Source organism: Pseudonaja textilis, chromosome Z, assembly GCF_049901715.1.
Source record: "Pseudonaja textilis isolate UNSWEBS1 chromosome Z, rPseTex1.2, whole genome shotgun sequence".
Taxonomy (NCBI): Eukaryota; Metazoa; Chordata; class Lepidosauria; order Squamata; family Elapidae; genus Pseudonaja; species Pseudonaja textilis.
This window is the reverse complement of record NC_142008.1, coordinates 92,548,906-92,576,358: the sequence shown is the minus strand read 5'-3', so window position 1 is coordinate 92,576,358 and position 27,453 is coordinate 92,548,906. Positions and strand designations below refer to the sequence as shown.

The 27,453-nt window shown below is 36.7% G+C and overlaps 1 protein-coding gene across 7 annotated transcripts in view; it reads right to left on the bottom strand.

Moving 5' to 3' along the window:
• Positions 1–27,453, bottom strand: part of RARA (retinoic acid receptor alpha) — a 217,979-nt gene that overhangs the window by 67,915 nt on the left and 122,611 nt on the right. Inside the window, exons 1-2 of one of the 7 annotated variants that reach the window (XM_087916886.1) lie at positions 5,562–5,937; positions 4,193–4,399 (exon numbers count right to left, since the gene is read on the bottom strand). The exons of 4 other annotated variants lie outside the window; for them this stretch is intronic. In XM_087916886.1, coding sequence (XP_087773012.1) covers positions 4,193–4,399; positions 5,562–5,781 — 427 coding nt within the window. In that variant the 5' untranslated portion in view covers positions 5,782–5,937. Of the gene's footprint in view, positions 1–4,192; positions 4,400–5,561; positions 5,938–27,453 lie in introns of those variants that run through there. 2 more of the 7 variants (XM_087916892.1, XM_087916887.1) reach the window with 2 other exon arrangements.

Here is a 27,453-nt window from a genome sequence, read left to right as displayed (position 1 = left end):
TTGCAGATTAAAGGCCAAAGGGAATCTCCAGGGCAGCTGTTTTACTATAGCATTTTCTTCCAACATCTATTAGTCCTAGTTGTGTAAAGGATACGAAAAATCCCCTTTGGAGAGAAAGAGTTGTTGATTTTTAATTTGTTGTCATTTTGATACTTGAAGAAACACAGGAAAAGAGGAGAAAAGCCATTAAATAATTTGTAATATTAATAGTAGTAATCATGTATTCTGCCTCACAAATCTTTATTCCTTTGCTTTCTTTCACAGGAAACAATACGATTTTTGTTTATTAATTAATTAATTAATTTCATATGGCCACCCATCTCACCATCTGGGCAGCGAACAATTTAAAAAAAATAAAAATAATTAAAATACGAACATGAAATTAGTCTATACATATAGCTTACATGCTGTGCTCAGATAGCTTTCCTCACATGTGGTCACACCATGAGCTGCATACCGTACATGTGAATACTGAACTGGGAGGCTGAAAGGAACCTATGTTTAAGCAAGTCAGATTCTGCATTTGATTGTGAGGATTTGCTTATTTAATGGCATTTCAAACTGCTTGAGAGCATGCATTTTTAGCTATAGCTTCTTTAATAAATATATGCTTCTCTATTTTAACATTCTTTATAATCTTGTATATTTCAATATTAATGCCTGAAGATTTTTTATACATTTTTGTTAATTCTTTGTGACAAATGCAGCCACATTTGCTCTACCCTAACTTGTCCAAAGCAGTAGCTAAAATGAAAGAACATGTAAATGTTTCATGTAATGCCTCTTCTATGGGACACTATATATCTGAGAACCAAAAGGCTAGGCCTTTTGACATAAGAAGGGTCTTTTAAAAATGTTTATCAGGTCTACATTGCTTTATCTATACTCCGATAAAGGATATAGATACGATAAACCATTTAACAGGAGAAGTCTATCTTAAATAAATCCATAAACTTTAGGGAAAGACAAGGAACCATGATTAGGTTGATAATCTGTGGTTAAAAAAAATGAATGAGCAATAAATTAACCTATTGGAATCTTCAAGGAACCAAGATTCAGGACCAATCTCAGCCCTAGAATTACTAGTGGATTTGGGACAACTGTATTTGTCCAAATTCCACCTACTTGACATACAGAGTCTTAGAAAGAGAAGGGATTGCAGCAAAATGATCCCCCCCAATTATATCCTTTCTTTCCACCCAAGTCTTCTGAGTGGTTCATAGGGGATTATTCATTTTATCCTCCTTGCAACCCCGTTAATAAGTCTGTTATCTAACATGTTACAAATATAGCTACATTCTTGTCCCTATGATTCTATATGAACTCAACTATAGCATAAGCAGATAACTAATTGTGGGACAGAAGAAGTGCCACTAGGGTTCTTATGAATTTGCTGATTTACACAGAGATGTATATCCTAACTTTCTGTTCTAGCATTCAGTTCAGAAGATGCTCTATAATATTAGCTTTCTCACTTGAAAGAATAGTTGTTGGTACTGAATAGTCAGGCCTGCAAGAAGTTTACTATACAGTGGTGTTGCTTTATGTAGAATGTTCTTATGAGGAAGAGAAATTATGATAACAATGGTTGAGCAGAGTTATTACTGCAATACCAGAGATTCATCCCTATCTGTTATGTAAGATCCAATATAATTTTTACATTTTCCAAAACTATTTTTTGCAAAGACAATACACCAAGATTGTTATTAACATTTCTCTATGTCATTGGCTTCACTAAAATCTTACATTAGCTTGTTCTTGTTTTACCAGAGATGATTGGCACATGAACAAAGATATAAACAGAAATATCAGTATTCACACATTTTTTTGAGGTAGATCATAGCTTTAAGCTATGATTCAGAGGGATCACTCTTATAGCTGAGATTTCCTTCATTCATGGTTCCTGTGAGACATGGACTCACAAATTGTCTTAGACAGTTTGTATTTTCAAGTCTTTTGCAAAATGGAGATAGCACAGTCTGGCTTTATATATCACTGTGTGGACTGTCTGGAACAGACTCAAACAATAAGCATTACCAACTTGTCAAACTTGCCCTGGATTATTCACTACAGGAAGACAGTTGTGTATTGATCAATAAGAAAGATTAAGTGGAATCATTTTCTGCATATAGGAAATAGCATATTAGGAAAATTATGCCAGAACTCAACTCTTGACATGCTGATTTTCTGTGGATAGAATAACATCCCTTAAGGAAGCATTGAACACAGCAGCTTTTCATCTCTAGGCTGAAATGGTATGGTCCAAGAAAAACCTTAACCTTCAATTCTGTTGATTGTACAACTGTCTCTAAATTAGAATATATAATTTTTAGGGAGAATCTCAGAAACTTTTATTGTTAGGAAAAGACAAAATGGACCTATAGTCTAATATTGTCCATAAAAACAAAGGTGTTAGGTACTAGAAAGCATGTTGCAAATGAAGAATCCAAACTTATATTTATCCCTTGATTTAAATCTTCCCGCTGAAGAATAAATCAGGAATTAAAGGTTATTAGTAAATCAAAATAATTTATGCAACAACTATTTTAAAAGGCATAATGTTATATCTGTGAAGTGCTTATTTCTCTCAACTTTGGTGGGTGGTTCTCCAAGAGAAAGTTTATCATTCAGTGCAAGACATTATAACAATTTATCTAAGTAGTTTTTTTTTATTGCTGCAAACTACACCTTCAATGCTGTTTCTCAAGTCAGAGTCAAACTGTGCACAGATTTTCCCCTTCCCTGTCTCCACCCATATCCAACCTTTTGGAAAGAAATTAATTTCAAAACAAACTAACCTACATCTCTCTGGGAAAGAAGAGAAAAAAATGAGAGATAGAAGGAAATATATACAATTTAAATCCAAATCATAAGCACATTGTACATTCCAGGTAAGACCTGGGATAGATATTAGGGAAGGTATTAGAAACAATAATATTTACTTTTAAAGAAAATAGTTAAGCTAGAGAAGAAAGTGCATTCAAAAATTTTCAGCAGAAAAATGTGCCATTTTAATAAGGAATGTTCATAGCAGAGGGAAGATTACAATGGGGTGCATGCAATATTAAAAAAAAAACATTCTGAAAAAGATCCTGTAGAACTACACCCAACTTTTGATTATTTTTCAAAATGCTACTTTCCCTTTTCCGCTTGCTAGCTCACCCACCTAGAGGCAATTCACCTAGGTATATATATAGAAAGATTAAAAATGTGGTGTACTCTTTAGTTAATTGGATTTTGTCAGAGATCTTATCAGATCACCAAGATGGGAAAAAAGAGATGAGGGGAGCTTATTTGGCACCACAAGTCTTTCTTATATATGCTTAACCCTAAAATTTGTTCATATTTTTCCAACACACACACACACACACACACACACACACACCCTTTACAAATTTAAGTTTCAAGTATTATTTAGAGAGCATGGCTTAACAACAGAAGGAACAAATTAACAGGTTGTGGAAGTAGCTATTTAAAACCGGGAACTGATAAAGACTCAAAGAAGAGGTGGGGAAAGTACTAAAATGTATATGTGAAGAACAGAGACAGTTTTCCCCCCTGCAATTGTGGAGGAAGGTATTTCAGTCTGGGTGATGATAACATAAAGTTTCACAAGAATTAGAATGAAATGCTCAATTCATGAAAAATTATTTTAAATACCATAATACGCTTGCTCTAATATGGATTTCTATTTTTTTAATGGATTCACTCTGCTTTCTTGCGGATTTTCATAAAATGAAGAAGAAAAAACCAAAAACCAAAGCAGAATTCAACACTTAAAATGGATTAAAACAAGATGTGATGCATTTAAGGGGAAAAGTATATTGGGAGGTCCTTTACCATTGGAAAAGGAGGAAGGGGAAAAAAGAGAAGGAAAGCAAAATCTCAATATGCATACCTTTGTAAAAGCAATATCCAAGTACCACAAAAGCAATGCATTTTCAATCCTTCATTCTCACCTCCACCCACCCAATTATCCTATAATACAACAGAATAGGTTTTCACTTGCCACAAACCAACCAAGGATTTCAAATTCCATGGATGACAGATTCCCATACTGTGAATGTCCGCACCATTATATGGCTCTCTAGTCTTTCTTAATAAGGTCACCTTAAAAGCTGGGAATAAGGAAACAGGGCAACGGGGTGTCAACTTAACGCGGTCAGGTCCCGGAGGATCACATTATACGTACAGTGATTGGAACTGTTCCAGTGCTGGTTTCGAACAGGGGTGCTGTAGGGATTTGGGTTCACAGCTCCTTTGTCCTGGATCAAGCATGCACGGTTCTGGTTGTAAAAATCCATCATGAAGAAGGAATTAGGGCTGCTGTTTAAACCAGCTACCTCCACACTTTCGTACATCTTCTCCAAGCAGAACAAGGGGTAAGAGGGATTGGGATCTAGTGTGGAATGGGAAGGAGGGAATCAGAACAAAAGTTTGGTGATGAAAGAGCAAAATTCTATAGTGATACTTAATTCACAGAGCTGAGGGGAAGTTGACTGGTTGTTTTCTGTTTTCTGTGCTGCTCTTGCTTGCTTGCTTTCACTCCCCCACCCCTTGATCCCTGGTGGAGAGGTATTTAGGGAATCCAAAAGCAGCTGGGGAATCCACCAAACAGACCAGGTTGGTCACAGAAGGTCTTGCTGAAAGTTTTGAAAAAAACATCCAAAGGACAATATTCAAATCTCCATTCTTCTATTCCAAAGGAATCCCTTGAAAATTAGGCTAGCAAGTTAGCCCGAATTATGCTTCACAATCAAGAGAGATTCATAAATCCAAACAATTAAAAAAAATTAAAAATTGTATTTTTACTTTTACAAAAATAATAGAATCCAAGCCGTTCTGCCTTCGGAAGAGTAAAATTCTTTATAGAAGTAGGCTCCCTGGTATTAGATAGTATTTTGGACACATTTCCACCTCCCATTCAATTCCATGCTTCCTTCTCCCAAACTAACAAGAGGAAAGGAGGGAAGGGAAGGGGGTTCTCTGCAGTAACTCTTTTTGGAAAAAATGGAAGAAAAAGTTTCAAACGCACATGCATACAAAAAAAAAAAAAATAAGTTCCTCCTAGAATTCAAGAGTTGTTTTCCTATCTCTCAGAGAACTGAAGGTAATCATGGATTACATTTACATATATAAAAATTACATCTCTATCCCACTGCAGAAAGAGGAGGGAAAGGGAGTGAGGAAAATAATAGAATTACACAAATGTGTTGTTGGGTTCTCAATGCTTGGGAAAATGCCAGAGGCCTTAAATAGTCTTGGATGTAGAAGGATTTCTCTCTAGCTGCTTGGTTCTCCTCTCCCTGGGAAAAAGGGAGGTGTGTGTGCATGAGAGAGAGAGAGAGAGACAGAGACAGAGATAGAGAGACAGAGGGAGAGAGACAGACAGACACACACACACACAGAGAGACAAGAGACAGAGAGAGAGCACATACGCGCATGTGTTTTGTGTGTGCGTATGTATGTGTGTGATGTATAGGACTGATAGATTAAAGGCAGCACAAAATCTTTCCTCGACTCAAAAAGTCGGCTCTGAACCAGCTTAACTCTTTCCTTACCTGCTGCGTGCTGTGTCTTGCGCAGCCCCAACCAAATGTGGAAAAGCGCAGGCTGGGGGAGGAGGGAAGAAGGAAACAGAGAGAAATGAATGAATGAATGAATGAAATAAAGGAAGGGGAGGAGGAATGGAAGGGAGGAGAGAAAAAGGACGGCGTTAAAAAAAAAGTGCCTCTCCAGCAGCTGTCTGTAGCTACAAAACTGCAGACACTGCATCATCATGTGTTTTCTCCATCCCTGGAGTGCCGCAAGGAAAAAAAGCAAGCAGACCCCCTCTCATTTTTTGTGGCAAGGAATTGGCCAGGGCGGGCCCCTTTTGCCTGCATCACCCCTCTCCAAATCGGAGGTTTCTGCTGCTCCTCCAGCCACCCCTTATTTGCTTAATGTTATGCAGCTGAACTCCGCCTGAACTCTCCTCACAAAAAGCTTCACCTCCAAATGACCCACTCACAGGCCTTCTCCTTCCCAGTGACATCACAGGGGCGCTCCCCCCAACCTCCTCCTCCTCCTCTTCGCCTGCCAGGGCTGCCACCAGCATGCAGCAGTCACACCGCTGAGCCAAAAGCAGACCTACCACGAACAGATAAAAAGGTGTTCTGTCTGTTCAGGAAGCCGGTAAGGAATTTTTTTTAAAAAAGGCTGTTCATATATTTAAGAAAAAGAAGAGTGAGCAGTAAGAATGTACACACACACACACACACACACACACACACACACACACTGTGCCTTAGAATCCCCAGTATTCCATCATACCTGCCAGCCAAGTGGAAAAAAAGCAGAGAGGCACCCTGATGTTCAAACTAACATTTTTAAGCAGAATTACTCCAGTAGTTAATGCTCCTGCATTGGAAGGCAGGGCAGAACTATTATCCACATAACCCAGTATACTGGACAGATGATTGCCCCAAATCACCTGAGTTACCGGGGATTTAAATGGGGAATTTCCAGTTCGGAGATCATGCTCTGAAATAACATATTACATCCATACATTTGGTTTGGCAATATTGAATGTATTTTGTCCTTTAGCCTTATGGAAGAAGAAATTTGGGCAAATATATCTCAGTGTTTCACACCACAAAAATACTGTAGATAAGGAAGAAATCTATTTTCACATGAAGGATGCTGTTTAATTGATGGGCCCTTACAAACAGCAGCTATATATTTTTATTTTCTACTGCATTACATATATTTATTCTGCACTTGTATATATATATATATATATATCTTGTGTTGCCTTTAAAGCAAAGGGTATTAACATACTATAATCATTTCTTTTTCTTTTAGGATCTTGAATGGTCAACTGAAATGTTAAATCTCACAATAGATCTGTCTACTGAATAGCTGTAACACGCTTTCAGCAATATTTAGTATCAGCAGTTCTCAAAAGGGATATTCAGTTTTTATACAATCTCCAAACTGTCACAGTTTGCAATCTGCTATTCTAGACACGTAATTATCCAAATAATATCATATAGCTCAAAATGAGCACAGCACTTGCAGTGAATAAAAGGGTAGGCTTTGTTACAGACACATATACATAAGCATGCACTAGATAGATAAGAACATTAAGAGCTTACTGGAGCAGACCAGTGGGCTAATCTAGTCCAGAATTCTGTGTTCCAAGGTGACCAACCAGATGCATTCAGGAAGTTCGCAATAGCCTTCTTCCACTGTTAACTCCCTAGCAGCTGGTATTAAGAGATACAGATAGTCTTCGGCTTATGACCACAATCGAGCCCAAAATTTCTGTTGTTAAGCCAGACATTTGTTAAGTGAGTTTTACTACATTTTATGAGCTTTCCTGCTACAGCTGTTAAGCAAATCACTGCAGTCGTTAAGTTAGTTACATTGTTGTAAAGTGAAACAGGCTCCCCCGTTGAGTTTGCCTGTTGGAACATCGCAAAAAAAGATCACATGACCCCTGACACACTGCAATCATCATAAATCATCATAAATATGAGTTAGTTGCCAAGTGTTTGAATTCTGATCAGGTAACTCTGGGGGTGCTGCAGTGGTCATAAGTGTGGAAGTCACTTCATGCCCCTGTGGAGACTGACTCTGAGGGAGAGGAGGAACAGCGGACAGGGAGTGGAAGTGTGGCTCCGGACGTTGGGGAGGAGGCTGGGGAAGGGCAGAGGCCGGCTGAACATTCAGAGGAGGACCCAGGCCCATCCCCTATCCATCCTAGGGCATGCAGGGAGGAGAGAATAAGGGAGAGACGTGGTCTCCTCGGGAGGAGAGGGCCTTGTTCCTCTTCATGTGCTGCAGGTGGGCGTTTTTTTTGTCTTCTATCAAAGATATTCGGAGCTTGGAAGCAAACTGAAGGAATAAAAGGGTTTCACCTGTTTTCTGTGACTGTGTTTGTTTTGTATCCCACCCTGGGTCATCACATCATTGTTGTAATTTTGAACGGTCACTTAACGTAAATTGAGGATTACCTGTATTGCCCATGATTCTCATGAAAATAAAAAGCCATTAAGATAACCACCCACTGAGAGCTCAAACTTCCACAAATTTGCTCAGTCTTCTTTAAAACCACCTTAATTTTACATCATTGCCTCTGGTGCCAGCAGAATCTACCAGTTGTAAAAAAAAGTGTGAAAAAAGTACCCGTATGCCTTTTTAATGTTCACAAATTCCTTTTGTTCTAATAGATGAACCTCCAAGCCCTATCACTATGAGAAACGGAGGAAAAATGTATCTGAACCTACAACTGCCATACTATGAACAATTTTATATTCCTACTCACTTTCACTTCAAATTAAAAATAGATGCTTTTGCCTTTCCTCATACAGGAGTTTTTATATCTCGCCATCACTTCCACTGTTCTTGTCTTACAATAAAATGTGTTTTTCTCTTAAAGATTTGATTTACAAAAATTGCATTAAGGAGGTTGAAATTTTCACAACAGCAGTATTACTTATAAAGAAGAGGAGCAACAAAAACCGCCTAAATCTCTTCAGAGCAAAATTTTAATCATATAAACCAAAAATGCAGCCTTGCACTGATACAGACCACGGAGCCATGTTCTTTTTTTCAATTCTGTATACATGAATGAGGAATTGTGCTAATTCTCTAAAGCAACGTTTTGCAATTTAGTGCTAAATTATGTATAAAAAATTTGAACTAACATTAGGTATGCTGATGAATCTGCAAGCCAACACACATTTGCAGGCCAGGACTACAAACAGATATGAGCCATTTGTAGGGGAAGTATAATTGTCACATAACTCCATGCAATAATTTTCTAGATTTTGGGATTTAAAAAAAAAGAAAAATATGCTGCTTAAATTTGAAACATTACATTCAAAATAATGTCTGATGAAGCTACCTGGAGACTCCTAAGATGTTTGGGAGTCAGGAATTCCAAGGTTCTATCTTGCCCAAGAGGAACAAAACAAATCACACAAAATAAAATGCTTAAATTGAACAATTCAAATTTGTTGTCTTGGAATTCAGATAACTTACTTCTCATGGATTTACATTCCGGTGTATTACTGGTATATTGACGTTCAAGAAAGATCTGTTCTGTTCAGATTATTTGTGTAACTTTTGCAGTATAGAATAATGACTGAACCCAAGAAACTAGAATGGTTTCTCCACAGACTGAAAAGAGCTTCCACTAAACTAAGAGTGTCCACTAAACTAAGCCGAGTAAGATAAAGTATAGATCAGGCATAGTCAACATTTACAAGAATCTGGAAGGATAACAGTAGCCCAGGTTTCTTACAAATACTTTTAATTGGGTTTCTTTGTGCTTAGGGAGATCCGTACTGAAAAAGAATTCATCTTGAATTCTAGCATTCCAACAAAGAAGCTATCACCAGAACAATGGAACAGGATACCATTTACCATCTAGTCAAATGCCTGATTTAAACCATGCCCAACAGACTGATGAGGGGGATAATCAAAATAGACTTGGCACCATTTCTAACTACCAATCAACTGATACGTCACAAGAAATCTCCAATCTCTAACCAATCAAGTTCCTCCCCCATTCAAATTCAACAGAGACCACAATATTGCAAAACAACCCATACCTCTAAACTTGCACTGAGAGAACCTTGTTGGAACATGAGGCAAAATATCTGTTAAAATGCTATTTCTATTTCAACATTGATCTCCTCAATCAAAAAGAGAATTCCAAAAAGAGGCATGTTCAATGTTTACAATGACTGTCAAACAGATAATTCAAAAGAACAACTAAAACGATGCAGTCAAGACAATCATTTCTGCATTTCTCCTTGCCCTGGATTGCTTAGTCAGACTTATGAGGCAATTCATTTCCAATGTGAAATGTTATCCTTAGCCCTTGAAGAATTTATAGCATCACCATAGGAAGCTTTTCAAAGGTAGTTATCTACCATAATTCCATCAAACATTCCCTACAATTAACTCCCAATCTCCACCCCTCGTTTTAAGTAATGTTCAATGCTCCATAATCTGTAATAAATATCATAATTTTCCATAAATGCATAGATACGCAGACTCATAGATGCAATCATAAAGACCATATAATGCAAATACTACTATATGTTTGACTGTTATACAGAATTTTACCTGTTTAAGTAGACAATTCTGGTTCTCTCAAAATAAGCATTTTTAATACCCTTCTTTGCACATATTAACCTTTCTCCAGATGTCCATGTAACAGATAAGACAAAATGCTTGCCACATCTACAAGCATGTAACTTAGAATCAAATTAATCATCCAGCACAGCTCATATGAAGTCCATTCAAGATCTTCTCTAAACACTAACTGTATATTTCTAGGCAATGGATAATGTCATGTGCCATATTTAATCTGTGCAATGTTTGTAATATTAATATTCAGAGCTTCCATATTCATGTAATGCCAACTTCTATCAAGAATCATGGGACAAAGGAAAACAAATTGCTATACATTGAGGAACAGAGTTTTGAAAGAAAGGATGCGTTTTCAAACAGCTAAATGGTCAAACCATATTTTCCTATAAGTTAAATGCTGCCAGAACTCGGGGATTCACAACAACAGAAACCTAAAAAAGACAAGATCACACTTGCATCTTACTTTTTAAAAAAAGTTAGTATTGGGAAATGAAAAGAACTCTAAAACCCAAACACAGAGAATAAAAAAATAATCATAATTCTTCATCTGATAAGGAATCTCCTTAGGGCTTTTTGTCAAACTGTTTGATATAGTGTGAAAGTGTTTTTGTGACACTCCCATAAACATATACCAATCCAACCTAAGTGTGCCTTCCAAGCCCCAAGGCTTCAGATCTTTTCGAGAACATTCAGAAACAACTCACACGTACCCCCATTCTTTTTTCCTCTCCTAAAAAAGAAATTCTTGCACAAGACACATAAACGTTCTAATATGGGAAACTGTATATGGGAAAGATCACTGGAAAAAAAAACGTTTTTTTCTTTTCCAGGACAATGCTCATTCTGGTTAAAACAGTAACAGAAGCCTCTTCAAACCTTCAAAAGTCTTGCTATCCCATACTTTAAAAAAAAAAAGCCATTCAAAATGTGAAGGTTCAGGGCCATGAATCACATCTCATTGCCTCCATGTTCAAAGCATGCACAATATACACACACAAACAAACAGCATTCAAAATAATTCTTTCTTCAGTTCTGGATTTAGCATGGGAAAAATGGAAACAAATATATATTCTAATCACCCTAAGTGTTTATCTTAAGAATGTTCAAAAGTTTCTCCTGAACCCTGGACCTTCCCTATAGCACGTTAATTTCAAATAAGAAGGGACAGCATTACTACATCCTGAGAATTTTCTCTGCTGCTGGCCAGTGACTGCATTTTTGCAGCCAGATCTGCTAGCTTAAATCTGTGGAGGTGACTTTCTAGTTAATGAACATGTGTAATAAATGCTCAAATTTTCTGTTGCTGCAATGAAAAAAGAAGCATAGTTTATCCCCATTTTAAAAAAATATTGAAGGTATAGCAACAAATAACACATTTTACAAAATACAAAGAATTGCAATACATGATTAAATCCAATACTAAATGTGCTGGCTGAGTCTAATCAGCTTGATTTACATTAATGAAAATAATGATAATATACACAATATTACAATATGATTTAGAAATCTATTATACCAGTATGTTTATAAAGGTTCTTAGTGCTCATAAAAAATCATTACCTTAAACCTTAATGGCAGAGAATTAAAATACTTTAATTTCTTCATTTCCACCACAAATTGAATCATGGAATAATTAGTTTTATGCTGATGCATGCAACATAATAAAGGGCCTTCAATAAAGAAGAACAGATCTATCCTCTTTAGCAGATTCTAAAGAGGATGAGCCAACAGCTGGCCCTTTCTGACCTACCCCAAACCCTTTTTCCTCTATCACAGATAGAGAGCAGAGGGACTACAAAATATACCATCAAGTCATGATTAAAGAGGGAGAATGAACATGTGTGTGTGTGTGTGTGTGTGTGTGTGTGTGTGTGTATGTGTGTGTGCGCGCACGCATATGCATATATATAGATAGAGTACATTGGTTTGCAATGTTGGTTTGCAAAAGATCTCAACAGAATTTCCTAATATTTATTTGAATGTAATTTAAAGAGTACCAGGTAGATGCAAACAATGAATGTTTTGAAAGGGTTAGAAATGTGTGAATGTGTGTGTGTCACACATACAAATATACATACAATATATCTGGTTAAAAGTAAAAAGAAAACAGAATATATCAAAGAAAAAGAATACAGCTGATCAGAAAAACCAAAGGGTTAATACCATTGTAATGCAAAGCCCCCCATATATATATATCAGCATTGGATACAACTGAAATTATTATTTTAAAAGAGTGAGTTTTTAAGTCTGACCTCCCAACCCGAACAGAAAATGCAGCTTATGTGTATGTGCACGCTGCTTGCATTCAACAGAGAAAAATCAGTGGGGCCTGTTTAAATAATAATAGAAAGTCAGAGGCTCTGCTTAGCCAGCAGATTTTCAAACAAAACCCCCAAAACTTCCTGTAGGGAACATGACAAATGTCTGTTTTGACTCATTTAGTAAAAGACTGCCATGAAAGAGAAAGGAAGAAACATACAAAGAAAAGAAAAGAAAAGAAAAGAAAAGAAAAGAAAAGAAAAGAAAAGAGAAAGAAAGAAAGAAAGAAAGAAAGAAAGAAAGAAAGAAAGAAAGAAAGAAAGAAAGAAAGAAAGAAAAGCATAAGAAAGAAAATAGAGCATAAATGAGGGGTCAAAAGAAAATTAAAAATAGGAGGAGAAAAAGAAGATATGCATGAGAAAAAAAGGGACATAAGAATGAGAAGGAACAGAAGGAAAAGTAATAGAAAGAAAAAGAAGAAAGTAACTAAAACAAGAATAAATGAAAACAGGTGAAGATTGAAGAATATAATAATGATTTTTTTAAAAAAAATGAAAGGGAAAGGGAAACAATTGGAATTCTGTAGATATTTAGAAATAAAAAAGTTTGAGAAACTGCTATTAGAACAACAGTTCCCATTTAACTTTCCCAACAAAATTAATGGGATTAAAGAGAATTCTGGCTAAAAAGAACTGGTTTGTGGCCTACCAATAAGTCTCTTGCTGAAATCATGGGTTCCTAATTTTCTCAGTTTCTTCAAATTCTGTTCAATTCCTAACAAATGCTTGGAAACATCTATGCATTGCCCTGAGAACAATATGAAATCCCTAAGGTTTTCCTGATTGTTCCCCATTGAAATAGTAGTTAGGTCCAAACCTGCTTTAACCTTTCAGATCAGCCAAGAGTATCTAGTTCGGAGATGGCATTCAGCAGGTTCTGACCAGTTCTGAAGAATCGGTAGCGGAAATTTTGAGTAGTTTGGAGAACCGGCAAATACCACCTCTGACTGGAGATTTTACAGTATCCTTCCCCTGCCACACCCACCAAGCCAGGCCCACAGAACTGGTAGTAAAATTTTTTGAATCCCACCACTGAGCTAGTTGCTGCCATATCCAAAAGTTCCAAACATGTTATTGAAAGATGTTTGTGTGCACATACACTAAAACACAGAGAAAGAGATATAGCAGGGTGAAGAGTGGATTTTCACATAGAAAAATGTGTGAGTTTGCCTCTGGTACTTTTATATATTCCTATGCTCAGAAATATCCCTTCCTTAAGGTTTAGCACATGTCTTTCTCTGCCTAAATCATTACTGTGCTTCAGACAATACTTGGTACAGCTCCAGGTTCGAATAAAAAAGCAAATTAGTTAGATTAAGTGAAATTAAATTACTATGTAATTTCTTCGGTTACTTAAAGCAGAGTAATTTCCTTAAGAATAAATCAATATAAACTCATTTGAAAATATATTTTAGCTGCCATTTCTAGTGCTTCCAGATATTTTGGTCGTATAACATAGATGGTTAATATTATACAGGTAGTCCTCAAATTACAACCACAGTTGAGCCAAGATTTTTTGTGGATAAGCAAGACATTTGTTTAAGTGAGTTTTGCCCCATTAAAATATCTCCCTTGTCACAGTTATTAAGTGAATCACTGCAGTTGTTAGTAACACAGTTGTTACGTGAATCTGGTTTCCCCATTGATTTTGCTTGTCAGAAGGTGATAGCATAATCCCAGGACACTGCAACCGTCATAAATATTAATCAGTTGATCAAAGCTGAATTTTGATCACGTGACCATGGGGAGGCTGTAATGGCTGTAAGTGTGAAAAGTAGTCATAAGTCCTTTTTTTCATCAGCTGCTTAAGTTTGAACAGTCACTAAATGAACTGTTGTATGTCGAGGACTACATCTATATGGCAACCTTGTACATTTTACTTGTATTTACATGCAACTGCATGGCTGGTATGAGATTAAGTGAATCTACAAAAAACGTTATGTGTGGATGTATTCTGTCATCATAGTAGAACAGTGGGGGTAAATGTTCTATTGGGACTTGCTCAGGGAAGATGTATAGTTGTAGCTACTTTCCTTTTTAGACAGGCATAAAAAATTAAAATTCAAAGCACATATAAGAAAGATCACAAAACATGCATTCATTTAAACACTCTTAACTATGCATACTGCAAGCAAAAAACCACCCCTTTCTACCAATTCAGCAAAAGCAGAAGGGCAGGTTTTTAGTAATTTATATCTAGCAAATATAAGGCAAGGCTACACAATAATAGACAGCTCGAGGGCCAATTTTGAGCAGCACAATAAAAATTCCTTCTCTATCTAAAACTACTCTGAAGCTTCAGCAGGAAAATGCTGGAAATTAAGGAACAAAGCCCTTCAATTACAAACCAGCATTCTCCAGAAAGATGGGCAGACTAAATCTTCTTTACCTGTTAAGTTTGTTTTACAGAAGGTTTTCTTTTTAATTCTAGAAAGTTCATTCTTCATTTTATGGTATATTCAGACCAGGCCTCATTCAGGCAGTTCCGCTTCAACTTTAACAATCCTCTTTATCCCTCTCACTCCACTGAGCACTCAGCTTCTACAAATAGATTCTGTTCACCACTCATGAAAAATTGTTGATGTGGCAAGTTGTGTAATTCACCCTTCAGCTGATATCCTGCAGATGTGTTAGGATTACAACTCCCAAAATTCCTGGTGAGATCTGTATATGAAGGCAGAACTATTTGCACGCAGTGAGTCTTTATTCGCAACAAATATTTACACATCACAAGACTGTTCAACAAATGGTATGAAATCCACCTCTGAGCTTCTTTCATCTGTGAGAATGTTCATATATGTGATTATTTTTAATGATGAATTTAAAATGGAATACAGGCATGCTTTAAATTGTAACCCGTCTGAAAATTAATATTGACTTTACTGATGCAAGGAATGTCAGAATCAGTCGAAGTTCAATTTACCAAACAACCTAACTGTTGTACTGTGTTCACTCAGAGAGGAGTTAGTGATTTATTTCCGTTCCAGCTTTGATGCCCTCCAGAAGTATTGAACTATGATTCCACAATTTCTTTTAATGCACAATTCCTATTTAAAACACAGAACATACTCTATATAGATACATGCCCAATTTCAACATCACCTCAAAAATGCTTGTGGATTCCGTTTCAATATCCGCATACTCATTTCTAAAATGCTATTCCTCCCTGAGTATCTTAAAATACTTAAAATACTAAGCTCTTTGAATCCATGTTTACAGGCCAATCTGTAAGGAGAGTAAAATGAAATGGAAAATTCTATTAAAAGCAGAACAGTATAAAGATGAAAATGATATTGGGGGAAGACTACATTATCAAAGAGAAAGAGAGAACAAATGATGGTTTTGATCTTGTCAATTTCAAAGGTGACTCTTAAAACTAATTAAGAAGATCGAAACACTAAGCCTTTCCATAGATTAGCTAAAGAGATTCCCAGAAAAAGCAACAGACAACATTAAAACAGGATTAGCAATTTGTGATTCAGGGAGCTACAGGAAGCCACCCATTGCCTCAGCATAATTATAGGAACTAGGTCTTCACAATTTATTGTGGGAAGATAACATGTCATGTGAATATACCAGTAATATAATGTTTTTCGTTGCCATGTATTTTGAAAGCCAGGATGGCCTACGGAGTAGTTTGGCTGCCAGCAGTTGTGAGTGATGGGTCCTTTCAGATAATAATGGAGGACAACATAAGTAAGGTTAGAAGATTAAACAACACCCTCCCACAAGACTCTGTAATGGCATGAACACTATATATCAGATATGCTGGTGATAAGGGGATGCAAATTTGGATTTGCTGATGATTTGGCCAAGAAAAACACAAGGAGGTAATTGATAGGCTCCTGTCCAACGATCTTAAAATTTTGGGGAAATTCTTCAGTGACCAGAGGATCAATCCTAGCACCAACAAAACAGTTACTATGTGCTTCCACCTTAACAACAAATTAGCATACAAAGTCCTGAAGGTCCACTTAAACAACAACTTGATCTAATAAGGTTATCCTATTCTTCTAGAATAGGAAGCACCTAGAGAATATGACCGAAAATGACAATACTAGGAACAACATACACCAGAAATTATGTGGAACTAAATGGGGAGTTCAGCTGCCACACTCAGGATTGGTCAAATTGCAGAATACTCTGCCCCTCTGCTTAACAGCTGCCATACTAGTAAGTTAAGCACCAGACTCAATGACACACGAGGATAATAAGCGCATGTATTAAAACTCCTCCAACTTGCTGGCCTCCTGTTCTGAGCCATATAGCGCCTCCAGCTTTACGAAGGCAAGATGCACTCGTGAGAGAGTACAGAAAAACTATGAAAAAACCATTCCTACTGGTGCCTGATGACCATCCTCATTTATCAGCAAGAAGACTCAAATCCAGGAAGTCCCCACTTGCACAACATCTACCCAACTATTTTAACATTAATTCCCAACCAAATTGGGTTCTAAATGGGTTGCTGAATACTCAGTTATAGGAAGACATATAAATGATCCTACAAAAAGAATGTCAAGACCTTGAACCTACCATGTCAGAACTGGACAATCCTGAATAGGATTTGTACCTCACATGATGTCTGCCAGAACTCTCTATATAAATGGGGCATAGTATCCTCCCCTCAGTGAGACTGCGGGATCCTATGTCAAATCATAGATCACATTGTGACCAGCTGTAAGCATATAGCAGGCATATAACAGTCCAGTATCTGATTTTGTTTTAATATAAACAATGCTGTGCTTCAATGGTTAGATGGCATAGTGACTGATATTTGAACAATGATCTCTTTAACATTTATATTTTATTGGGTTCTACTGATCTAGTTGAAATATTAATTTATATTGCTAGTTCATGAATGATATGCCACACAAGATAAATAAATAGAATAAATAACAGTGGTGTTTTGTTAACCTGGGTTTAAAATTTATCAGATTGTATTAACTCATTCAATGTAAATAATTTACATTGGTTCAGGCATGAATAACATTTTCAGTTTTTAAGATTCAAAAGAAGATACCCTATGAGTAAATTAAACTGTGTGTATTAAGCACATATCATAAGGTAAGATAGAAGGCAAAAGATACTTCATACAGGTACTCCTCAACTTACTACAACTGAATCCAAAATTTTTGTTGCTAAGCAAGACAGTTGTTAAGTGAATTTTATCCCATTTCACACTTTTTTTTCATAATTTTTAAGTGAATCACTTGCAGTTAAGTTGGTAACAGTTAAGTGACTTCTCCATTGACTTTGTTTATGTCAGAAGATCACAAAAGATGATCATACGACCCCAGCACACTGCAAGCATTATAAGTACATGCCAGTTGCCAAGTGCCCAAATTTTGATCATGTATTCATGGGAACACTGCAATGTTTATAACTGTAAAAATAAGTCGAGGACTACCTGTATTCCACAATAGGAAGAAAGTTGTCTGTATGATGCATCTACCAGGTAACCACAATATTAGTGCTGTTCAGAAGGACCCTGTCATGTGGCTTTTTGAATCAGGACCTGAGCTTAGTTGTTGAGGAACAAATCTGCAATAGATGTACATCAATCCAAAGGAAAGACTGCAGAATTCCAAATTCCTAGTTTTGCTACAGGCCTAGCTAATTCAGAAATCACAATCTGCCAAATAATCTTCAAATAGCTCATCAGACTTGCTTCAAGTTCCAGAACCCCTACCACTTCCCTCTCCAATGAATTGTCATTGCAAAGCCTCTGGAAGGATGATGGCAGCAGAATTCAGCCAAACCCTCTCAAGACACCAAAAGTACACCAGGCTGTAGCATGAAGGCAAGAAGATGCTTGTAGGGATGCTTTCATACAGGAGGAAAGCCTGAGTACTCCAAGATACCTCCTTACTTGGAAGGTTTCTACCCTTTTTATGCACTGGTAATTGTATGTGTGCTTCTTACTACTAATGAACATATGGCTTAACGACAACATAATTAATTGTATGGCAATGGGAAAGGCATGCCAACAGAACACTATACTTTTATACCCATATTTTAACACTGGAGGTGGTTAATATGAACATTTTAATGGGATTCACTATGTGGAAACAGTCATGGCATATTTTCTCTATAGACACTCATGATAGGTAATAATGTTAAGGAGCAATTGTGCAATTCTAACTAACTACCGATAAATTCACATAGAAAAAACCTTTCAGAATCTGCCAGGCCATCTATCTAATAAAAATGAGGAAAATGAGGAAATCTACAGAAAGAGGTTGTTATTGGTAGCAATGATGATGATTAAACATTTGTTTTTTCTATAATTAGAACTCCTATCTCCAACAAAAGATTTGGGATCATGTGAGACAACCCCATTTTCCATGTACATGATAATTTTTTGAGCCAGAGGCTTCATTTTAGTAAGGACACATTACTTTTTCAGAGGAATAGCAATCCTTCAATCTGCCTGAAATTCCCCTCCATTGAGCTGGGAGTTGAGGGAATTCCCAGTTAGTAAATTTTCATCAGTTTGATTACCACAAACCCAATGTTCCCAGTTAAACTTTATTGGATTTTTCAGAATCATAACTATTCTAAATTTGCATAAACTCCTTTCCATTTAATTGATGTGGACTCTACATGAAGGCCCTGAGAGAATGGGCAAACATTTTTTCACCAACCCATAAAGGTTGGGAAAGTGAGAGGACCCACTCAATTCTCATTGTGCTAAACAACACTTTCTAAATCTGCCATAACTTCATACATTCAGCAACCAGTACAGGCATGCACACATGGGAATCAGGTCCAAGATTTGAAATTTATAATCCATTTGAAATATATAACTAGGGCAAAGTCAAAATCATGAATCCTAATGTGTGAAATGTGGGGGACAGGTGTAGAAACTTTGCTCCAATTTGCTGAGGGAGCTTAGCTAACCTAGGCTGCTGCAGCAAAAATGTTTTTAAAAATTAAAAAAAAAAATAAAGCTTGAAAAAAGGCTCTGATGGAAGAAAGGCTTTGATGGAAGTAGGATCTTTGGAAGGGGGAAATCAAAGAAAAAGAAGGCATTGGGCAAAAAAGATTGAACCGATGAGATTTCTTTTCTATACAACACTTAGCAATGATAAAGGTCAGACCAGCATTGTCAATTCACATGGATAAATCTCAAGGTTTTTGCTTAGAAATTAATTTAAGCAAAATATCTTGGAAATCCATTGATTACCGAAAGGAAAGGTTTTCTTCTAGGGAAAGGCCACCAAGATAATGGGCCACCACAATGATCAACCAAGTCTGGAAGATGTTCCTAACTATAGGCTGTTTCATATATGCATGTCTAATGCTTTATAACTGCAATGCCAGGGCATGGGAATCTGCCATCAACATGCCAAATAGGAGCCATTATACCATTAGCATACACATTCAATAACATTAGTTCAAACATTTAATTTTTCAATTGAATAAGCTGTAGCTGCTTAAACATGTTTTGAAAATAGCTAAACTCCACTTGAAATCAATGTGTCCTTTTTTCTATAATAGGCTTCCAATTATGCTTCAGGTAGATGTATCCATTTTAAATTCACTAAAATGAAAAATCCCTTCACCTAACATCAAAAAGAAGAAAAGATGGACCAGACCAAAGCCCATTTTAGCTTCTCAGTGGTTAACCAGATGTCATTGGGAGACCAGAGGCAATAGATGTATTTACAGTAGTAGCATTTTCTCACTTGTCTTCCCCAACAAATTGGTATTTGACCTGCTTACAGTCCTAATAAGCAACTATCTTGATGTGTAGCAGTGAACATCCCACTTACAACCTACTTTAAAAATTCATTCTGATTATTGGCCCTCACTATCTTGAGATAGTAAATTTTATAGTCATCTACTCTGAAGTGAAAAAGGATGACCTTTTTGTTCTTTCACAATCTCTTGAGCTTTAGCTTAATTGGATAATCTCTAGGCTTACAGCAAGAAAAATATTCCATTGATTCTAGTCACTGTATACTATTCTATACATTTTAAAAATCCCAAACCCCACTTTACTCACAATATTTCTAAATTAAAAAACTCCAAATATTGTACACTTCTCTCATAGATTAATTGTTCTAGTTCAAGACATGCTTGTCCAAATCATTTAAGAAACATTCTCCAAAATGTCATCTGGGGAAATAATGAATTTCAAGGTCTCAAAAGTTTATAAACAGAATAAACAGAATTGCAACAGGCATTTAAAACTTGTTTACAAAGGGAATTGTTTACCAAAAAAATGAGTTGTTTTTTTAATGCTAGTATTAAGACTTCACTTCAGAACAGAACCAGGAAATTCTGAGCAGGGGCACGAACATAACTTACCTATGTTTAAAGTACATATCAACAGTTGACCTTAGTATATATTGAAGACCTTATGACATTATCAGATAAATTGTACAGAACTTAAATCTTTTCTGTCTACTGTCTATTCCTTGGCAGACCACAAATCAAACTACATAAAGCAAGCCAATAAATGCAAGAAAAGAGCATATAATTTATTTGATTTTTAATTCCATCTTTATTACTTTATAACTTAAGGCAGAAGATAAAGATACTAATCCTTCCTTCTCTTATTTTCCCACAGCAACCCAGTGAGTAGGTTGAGCTGTGAAAGAATGACTGGCCCCAAGTCACCCAGCTGGCCTTCATACCTGAAGCAGGATTAGAATTCACAATCTTCTGGTTGCTAGGCCAGCACCTAAACCCACTACATCAAATCTTACAGTAAATTTTTCACCTTGTCTCTCTGGTTTTTTGAATAATCAAAGCAGTTTTACAACAAAATGTAACTTTAAAATCAAAATATCACATTGGCCATTTGAATAATAGGGAAATGTAATTGTTCCCATTTTACAGATAGGAAGCAAGAGACAGATTAGGGGTCCTTGATGATCTCTCTGCTTGGTTGTTTCCTTGCAGACATTTCATTACCTAAACTAGGTAACATCATCAGTGCTAGACTACCACTGAAAATGTTACCTAGTTTGATTAGCACTGATGATATTACCTAGTTTGGGTAATGAAACATCTGCAAGAAAACATCCAATGACCAACTCCTCATTGTAATCCAGAACTACAGATATTTTCCTTTATTGCAAGAGACAGATTGCAAGATTATCTAAACCTAAGAGAATATTGAGAATATATTATAGCATCCACACAAGACAATCTACTGAGAAAATAGACAACTCTTTCTTAACCATTTTCAGTGAGCTTTCCAAATTCAAACTCTCACACAACAAACATTTTAAAAATATATATGTACTGTACACAAACACTAAAGATGATTAAATAATCTTCAAGGTAGCTTGATATTCTGAATTTTAGACAGGTGTTCTAGAAAGGAGCATAAAAGTCACAGAATTCCAGAAACACTTCCAAGATATCTTTGTGCTGCTATAATTATTCCAGAAGAAAATTCCAGATTTCATTTATAAAACATAAAGAGCTCATTTGCAAAACCAAAGAACTCACTGCTATCTGCCTCCAAGAAGAGATTATGTCTCATATTCACACACCCCACTTCCCCAAGAGGGAAAAGAAAAGAAGATGTTTTTTGTGCCAAATACCAGGAAGGATTCCCTATCCAATCAACACATACACCCCCCCTGCATTGAAACAGGACACATAAGCTTCCCAGCCTTCTATGATAAACATTAACTCAGAGCAGGAATTCATCAGCACATGCATGGTATTCCTTCAGCAAAGCACTATGAGGGCTATTGTGATGTACAATTCACTTCCTCCTTTCTTCTTTATGCATTTTTTAAAAGATGGTCTCTGATGAAATATTTTGGCTTTTGTTCAAGGGATTCTCCCCTCCTGCGGTTTCTGTCAGCCCCTCTGTCAGCCCCTCCTTACTCCACCGCCTCCAAATAAGAAAAACTCATTTATCCAATTCAGCAGGCCCCTTTTTAAAAGCAGGCAAATTCCAAGCGGAGAATTATGAGGTCCTCCAACACTACCAGCTTCTGACAGAATGATAAAAAGCCACCCTTCTATTAATGGGTATTTCCCATCCCCTGAACAACCCAGCTGGGGAAGACCAGTTATAATTAATCTAACTCTGCATCAAAAGGGAAAAAGGCAGGTGAAAGGAGGTGGTGGCAAAAGAGAAAGAGGTGTGGGGGAGGGACATCAGATCAGATAAAAATCTATTTATTTATTCTCAGCCACATTGGGAAAATATAACAAGAACTTATTACAGTCTGCAAACTATCATATAGTTCATAGGCATATAATGCTTCCTTCTTAATCTCCCCCCCTCTCTAGAATTTAAAAAGCAAAAGACATACTTCTTTTATTCAAATAGAAAATAAATCAGTTTGGTAATTTTTCAGAAATAAGTCTCATCTCATTAAGGTAGAAACCTTGAGAATACTAATATAATACAATACAAAACTGCTCCCCTCCAAAACAAAAACAACTCACTCCTGAACTACTAATTTCAATTGTAATTGTCTTCATTGCGACATCACAACAATCCATACAATACCTATACAAATGTTAATTCCACTGTACTTTCAAATGCAGGCAAATTTTAAATGTTGAAAACAAGGTAACTCAAAAGTAGATCCAGCACTTGTGGGAAAAGATAGAAAAAAAACCAGCTAACCAACCATCCACAAATACAAATCTGGCCACAATGTATTTTTGTCACAAAAATGCTGATCATCAACTGATACTGCCTATATTAAAGATTATATTATATATTAACCTTTACATTAAGAGTATAAAAATACATTTTCCATCCTTATCTCCTGGAAAATACTTTCACATACATATCCAGCTGACTCATGTAACTAAGCAAGGTGAAACAGACGGTAATATAGGAAGCATGGATGCTTCCTTATATAGTTTTCAAAATTGTTTTTATATATAAAGTTTTGTTATTTTTTAAAAAAATATATTAATGACTGCCAGCCAACCTGTGTTGGACATGGGAAATAATAAATAAATAAATAAATAAACAAGACGCCTCTTATTTTTGCCTAAAATAGATTTTTCTGAAGTTGTCCTATTTTCTGTCCTTAAAATTTTTGATATTATTAGAAAAACAATGAAACAAATATTAGAAAATGCAGGAAGATCGCAAAAGCGAGACAACTGCAAAATTCTACATGTAAGTCAGAGTGACTCTACAATAAAGCTTGATCTGAAAATAGCCCGGTGGTGTCCCTTTAAGGTCCACAGAGCCAGATGGCACTTAGGAGGTAAAGGCTATGTGCTGAATATAGTGAAATAGAAGATGGAAAAGACTGTGAGTTTCTAAAGCAATCCCAGCTCTGCTCCCTAGAGACTTGAAGACCTACCCTGAGAAAGTCTGATTTGGGAAACTCATATATTGTGAAATGCTGTGTGGGACAGAAGTTTCTTTCTGCAAACATGGAAAATGTAAGCAAAGGATCGGTATTTTGAAAGCATGAAATTCTCTGTGTTCTTTTCCTCCACTGCTGTGCAAAAGAGAAAAGATTTTGGAAAAGTTTTAATTTTATTGTATGTGGGAGATGACAGACAAGATTAAAGAAAGAGGTGACAAATCAAAACAGTTACAGAGCCCCCAAAGCCCAGGTAATGAATATAACGAGGTCTGCAATATAGGGAATGGCATAATACTTCTTGCCATCAATTACACCTCCCTCTGGCTATTTTCCTTCACTGTTGGGAAGAAGGTGGCTGGTACTACTGAAATGGGGAGGAAAGTTTACAAGTGTTGGGGGTTAAGTGTGAAAAGACAGAATGGCAGAGTGTTGACAGCAAAAAATCAAGGGTGTCAACAGGAGGCATTAATGGACTATACTGGTACTGACATGTACTAAAGGTACTGACAAGGAAATAAAAACTATCGATGCATGCGTGCAACAGTACAATGAGAGCAAAAGCTCTTGATTTGACTTACAACCACAACTGAGACCAGAATTTCGGTCAAGTTGTAGCTGTAAGTTGAGGCACATAACTAGACCTGATTTATTTATTCATTTACTATTTTTTATTGTGGTTGTTCAGCAAACCACTTGGTTGTAAGTCCAAATCAAGAACACGTTCAATCAAATCACACATTCATTAAGCAAATCTATTATCCCAAATGATTTTTTTTTTTGCCAGTAAAAAAAATTGCAAATTGTGTTCATGTGACTATGGGACACTGCAACCGTTTGTTAATGTGAATCCGTTGCCAAATGCCTAAAACGCAGTCACGTGAAGCTGATGGGGTGCATTTTATCATATCCAGAAGTGCTTGTCCAGAAGTGCTTTATGGGCTCTTAAAGCACTTTTTCCAAGGCTATCATAACTTCAAATGGAACAGTCACTGTCAACTGTTTGTAAGCTGAGGACTTTTTGTACTTTATAGACATTTGCTTTGACAGTGCAGAAAACAGAGGGAAATGGTCAAGATTATGTGTACTGTTATTCTCCAATTGCACTAATCAGGAAAGTAATTCAATATAATGTGCAAAAATCAGCACTCTAAATATCTAAAACGTTTTTTCTTTGAGCTTTTTTTTCTTTCAGTAAAAAACTGTAAACATCCTACATATACTTATCAAAGAGAAAGTTGTTGGACTTTCAGTCTTTCAGTAAACAAGTTTAGATAGCCTGTGGGTGCCTCTCAAATGTCTGGTCCATGCTCAACCATCTGTGCTTGAACATGCAGTTTGTGTGGAATTATGGTAATAGTTGTGTAATGCAGGACCCAGAAATTTAACCTGTATATGGTTGTCATGCTCAAATGTTCTGTTAATACTGACAAGGAGGGATCACATATGTTCCCCAGGCATCTTTACCCAACACCATTCTTAATTAAGAGGCAAATGTCTTTGTCATCCCTTTTCATTTCTTTTTAACCCAGAAGCAATCACATAATGCATGGGAAGTCCTAAATAATGGACGCTCAGTTCCAAGCCCCTTCTGAGCCTTTTAAAAAAGCAAGGGAGATGAATATTTTATTGACCACACTTGACTTGTCCCATTCTGTTATGGCAAGAAAATAGTCACAGTGAGGAGTAGAAAAGAAAGCCATGGAAGAACTGGGAGGGGGGAGGAGGAGGGAGGGGGAAAGAGAGGGACGGGGAACGGGAGAGACTACAGTACTTGTAATGCTGGGGGAGGAAGATATGCTAATTTATCTTTTTAGCAAAACTGGAAGTATTTAGTGGTTTATGGATTGGAATTGTCTCTGTTTTATACACACATATAACGCCAGTCCTACAATTGGGCAACAGAGGGTGTTGATTGCCCCAACTGATAGATATTAAAAAGAACATAATAAACTGGATTGGTCCAAATAAACCACAATCCACATAGTAGCCAAACAAATTATTTTGGGTAATCCACTAGTCCCCGGCATGGTGTATGTATTTAGAATTAAGAGTGACAAATTGTCAGCTTTTACACTGTTTTTCACACCTGGCAATGGGAAGTGGTGCCATTTGATTTTCAGCTCCTGATTATAATATTGTCTACAGTACAGAGGGATTTAGTTCAATAAGGCAAATTATTCTAGATATAAGATTTTTCAACCCCAGCATTAAATCTGAAAGGAGACTGAGGTATCATTGCACATAAAATTAAGAAATCACAGCCAAGGTTCTCAAGTCTTAAGTAGCCCTTTCAAATGTGATTGGATAATTTCATGGAGGACAGGGGAATCCAACAGCTGTTAGTCATGGGATTCAATGTTATCTAGACAGAAGGTCTTTTGCCTTCAAACATCAGTTGCAAGTAGAGGGCCTTTTGTTGATCTGATATGGCTAGTTTTACCTAGGTCTCATACCAGAATGGAACAGAATTACTAAGATAAAGTTGTGGTTCTGTTTGCAATTTGTACTCTTTGTTTGAATTCTACACTTTTAATTTTGTTTTCTACTTGTGATACCATAAAATGTGTACTTGCTATTTTAAACTGTTCTGTGTTGAACTGGTATGCATTTATTTATTATATGATTTCAGCTTATTTGTTGCTTCAATCTACAAATTCTAAGTATTATTATTACGACTATATTTCATGGTGAACTTATTCCTTGTACATAGAGCCATTTTTCCCTATTACCACATTAAAAATTGCAACTGGATATGTGTATGGACTGCAGTTTATACAATCCTGTAGTAATGCCTACAATACCAATAACTCCTTCAATCAGAGATAGTACATTCTGACCCCCAAGAGCAGGGACCCCCAACCTCTGGGCTGCGTCCCACTCACCTCCCACTCACACAGAACCATCCCTTCCCATCCAATTGGCCCACAAAGTGGAAAGGTTGGAGACTGCTATTCAAGAGGTTTTGGAATACAGCTATTCTGATACAATGGCTGAAATTGATGAGTTATTCCTTCAAACCCAAGTCGATCACATTAGATCATTTAAACCCAGGATTCTGTTCTCAAGTGCAAGGGTCCGCTCAGCAACCACTCCTAACAAATGTATAATATTTGTATAATGTAATACATAAATAGTAGAATGTTAAGAGACTTTTTCCAGTATATCTTATTGTTCACTGTAGAAGTTAGAAGGAAAGAGGAAAATCCCTGTTTCCTTGTACTCATATCAGCTTTCTTCAAATCTTACTACAATGTTGAAACTTCCAAGGCTGGTAATTCAGGATGAAAACTTTGCTAAGTGGCAAAATAGATAATAGGAATGGAAACACGTTAGTTGCCTTAGACCGGGGGTGTCAAACTCAAGGTTCGGAGGCAGGATCTGGTCCACGGGGTGCTTAGGGCCAGCTTGGAGATATGAAAGTACTGGCCTGCGGTGCCTCTGGCGGCTAAAACAGGCTGGATGTGGGGTGGGCTGCCCCACATTTTCAATCTCCATGGCCTCTTGGAGCACTCTGCCGGCCAAAAAGGGGCTGAAAAATGAGTACTGCAGGAAGCATCTGACCCACCCACCCCACCACTGCCGGCCCATGGAAGAAAGCTACAATGCTGATCTGGCCCTCAAAGAAATCCAGTTTGACACCCCACCTTAGACCAAGTAAGATATTTTGTTTCAGGTAG